The sequence below is a fragment of the Wasmannia auropunctata genome, unplaced genomic scaffold (genome assembly GCF_000956235.1).
Source record: "Wasmannia auropunctata unplaced genomic scaffold, wasmannia.A_1.0 LD336062.1, whole genome shotgun sequence".
Taxonomy (NCBI): domain Eukaryota; kingdom Metazoa; phylum Arthropoda; class Insecta; order Hymenoptera; family Formicidae; genus Wasmannia; species Wasmannia auropunctata.
In genome coordinates, this window is record NW_012026828.1 from 16,161 (window position 1) to 19,381 (window position 3,221).

Consider the following 3,221-nt stretch of genomic DNA (forward strand, 5'->3'; position numbering starts at 1 on the left):
CCTGACATTTCTCTAAAATGACATTTTTAATCTTAAAGAATCCTAAATTGATGAGCAATTCTTGTATTTTGTAAGTTCTCAAAGGATATTATTAATATTTGCAGATAAATTCTATCTGCAGGTTTGCATAAATTATTTCTAAAAGCTTTGTGACAACGATGCAGAGGTCTAAAAAAAAGAATCCATAGAACATAACCATGTATAATATAATATGTAATATTTACGTACACGTTTTGATAAATTTTTAAGATTTTCAGGACAAAACAGGAATTATGGATTGTACATGAATGCGCGGATGGAAACTAATACATTATTAAGTATTTTGTCATATTGTGCATTTATTTAATTTCATACGTTCGTTACGTACAAAATATTGCACTCTACACCTTTGCTTTGACAATTACTACTTTCAACTAACAACGTAAACTACATAAATATTAAAAATAAGATGACTATTAATTATTTGCCAATTTTTTCATGTTTTCATTTTTATAACATATAATATAAAGTCAATAATCTAGCTTATCTAAATGTAATTATTTCAATAAAACGTAAATTATATTTTTACACAAAAATAAATATATTAATTGATTAATCTTAACAAAGACTATGTATAGATATACATATGTATACGCACTTATTTATAAAAAAATATGGAATCCTCTACAATAATTTTGTATTATTTTACGACTTTTTAATGTCCGTAATTTTTGAAATATATTTAACAAGATGACGTAATTTATTTGCTATTCCGCACTTAACGCATTTCACTTAACGCGCTAACGACAAATCGCAAAGATAATTTTCAATTGACAGATTTGCGAAAACATAAGAATGGCTTCGAGTGCGTACGCTCTTCAACGTATGAAGAATACGTAATATTTTTGGACTAGTTACTGACGTTTAGGATAGTGACCGCATTTTCTGCAGAGCTGCTTCCCCTTGTCATCGTCCTCTTCATTTCCTTTCATTGACATCCCCTTTGAAATTCGAACCGGCACCAGATCGCCTGTATAAGGTCGATGTCCAATAGCAGCTATGGTTTCACTTCTAGGGAAGCCCACATCGGCCGAAGCAATCGTTACCGTATTGTCGCCGTTATTATCTTCAGCATCGACATTGACGAACGAGCCATTGGCCACGTTATGACTCGAGCCGCTCTTCGAGACGGATGGCTCCCTCTTAATTGTTTCGGAATTATCGGAGTTCTCCCAATTTTTATAAACAACTGATTTATCTGTAAGAAGCATAAGTCTCATATTGTGCCCCTCTTTTGCTATCTGTTGAAATAACGAGAACGCACCGTTGTCAGATTCATCTATCGTATCAGCGTCGGATATTGATTCGCATAAACCGGCATCTTCGTCTTCTTTCATTAATGGTAACTCGGAAGGAGAATCCGAGAGTGGACGGCTGCAAACGTATCCCTATAAGAGACAGTATTATTTAGTTATTAGATAATAATTATTTTATATATAAAAATAAAAATTATCGGTTGATTTAAACATATACCTGAACGAGATCCATGCGAGAATCCAGTGAAAATTGCTTGCCTGACATTAATATTCCGCGAATGCGACGACGTATGGCTGAAATACACATGACAAGATTTATCGTCTTATACATATAGATTATCTTTCTAATGTACAATGTTTTAATAGCGTATTTCGAAGATTAATTAAAGTGGAGAAAATCTATACGTATATAATTATAGCAATTAACTGATGTGACAAATTGATTAGTGATTCAAAAATTTTAATTGTGTTACACAAATTATTTGACATCTTTTTTCAGTAAAAACAAATGTAATTTGATTTTATTTTACTTGAAATAAGTATATGCAAGATACGATTGACACTAATTATCACTCGATAATCTGTAAATGTCTTACAATTCGTTCTTATTGAACTCTTATAATTTTATTTTTTTACTTTTTTTTAAACTGGGGCGATGACAGTAATAATAATAATAAATAAATTTATATAAGTATTTTTTCAATTACAATAAGGTACTACATATTCTTTAAATAGACATTAAATTTAATATTAAAATCATGTAATATAATTCTGCAAATATAAACACTTACCTGGACTATCTCTCGCCTCAAGATGAATTTTCCCAAAAGTTTTCATGCATTCTTCAAATACATCGGCCGTGTCATATATGGCAGCAAAACTACCATTTACAATTTTCGGCGACATTGGTGAATTGGCTAATAATAAGCTCGATCCGAAATTTTCATTCTTCTGCCGCGTATCTGCAAGTTCAATCAAAATTAACTACATAGTTTTTATAGGAGTATTAAATATTACAAATTAATAAGAAGTCAATGTATATAAATTTAATTCTGTTACGCGAAAATTAGATGTGACTCACCTTTAAGAAGTGTAATGTGTAGGAAGTGAGCGAGCAATCATGTGTTCATATAGTAACGAAAAAAAATAAAGAACCATTGTGTATGCATAAAGTTATTTATTTTACAGCATTATCATCGTTATTACAACTCAATGAAAGCAATAAACACAAATGAATAATCAAATTTTTAAAAAATATAGAAATTACTTTAAAAAATAAAACTTAATGTAAATAAAAATTTATTTAACATTATTTAGAATATATTTTGAACATAAGTGAATATTAATTTTCAACATAAACTTTTAATAAAACTTCAAGTATTAAATAAGTAATTACAGCTTTATGTGTATGTAACAAGAAATAATTAATGTATATTGCTACATAGCGGTTTTTTAACTATATAAAAAAATAAATTCTTTTTATAAGTATTTTGCATAATTGATATTGTGTAAGTGTCTTATTAATTGATAAAAGAAATAATTATTATTGCATGTATGTGGCAAAAATGTTTGCGCTACAAGTTAAATAATATGTATAGTATAGTAGAAGTTTTGCACAGTATTGCTAACATATGTTTCATATGTGATAAAATACGATAAATTAAAATCATCTTTTTCAAATAAAAAATATTTCAAATATACAGAGTGTCCTGAAATTTGCGAATTAAAATATCATAACAAGAAAGTCTTCGAAAAATTAAGTAAACAAGTTATGTATAAAGTTTTATTTTAAGCAATAGTTTTTGAGATATAAGAGTTCAAATTTAATCAATTATAGATTACGATTAAACGGAAACTTCTAGTCAAAAAGAATTACTAGTGCAGTAAAAACACTACTGAAATGTAGTAGTGTCACTGCTATACCAG

At 28.6% G+C, this 3,221-nt stretch overlaps 1 protein-coding gene across 3 annotated transcripts in view; it reads right to left on the reverse strand.

The window, feature by feature from the left end:
• Positions 1–662: 662 nt before the first annotated feature.
• LOC105450365 (histidine decarboxylase) overlaps positions 663–3,221 on the reverse strand; it is a 24,354-nt gene continuing 21,795 nt past the window's right edge. For all 3 annotated transcript variants that reach the window (XM_011690156.1, XM_011690159.1, XM_011690158.1), the window contains exons 13-16: positions 2,087–2,257; positions 1,513–1,589; positions 1,304–1,427; positions 663–1,237 (exon numbers count right to left, since the gene is read on the reverse strand). In XM_011690156.1, the coding sequence (XP_011688458.1) occupies positions 894–1,237; positions 1,304–1,427; positions 1,513–1,589; positions 2,087–2,257 (716 nt within the window). In that variant the 3' untranslated portion in view covers positions 663–893. The remainder of the gene's footprint in view (positions 1,238–1,303; positions 1,428–1,512; positions 1,590–2,086; positions 2,258–3,221) is intronic.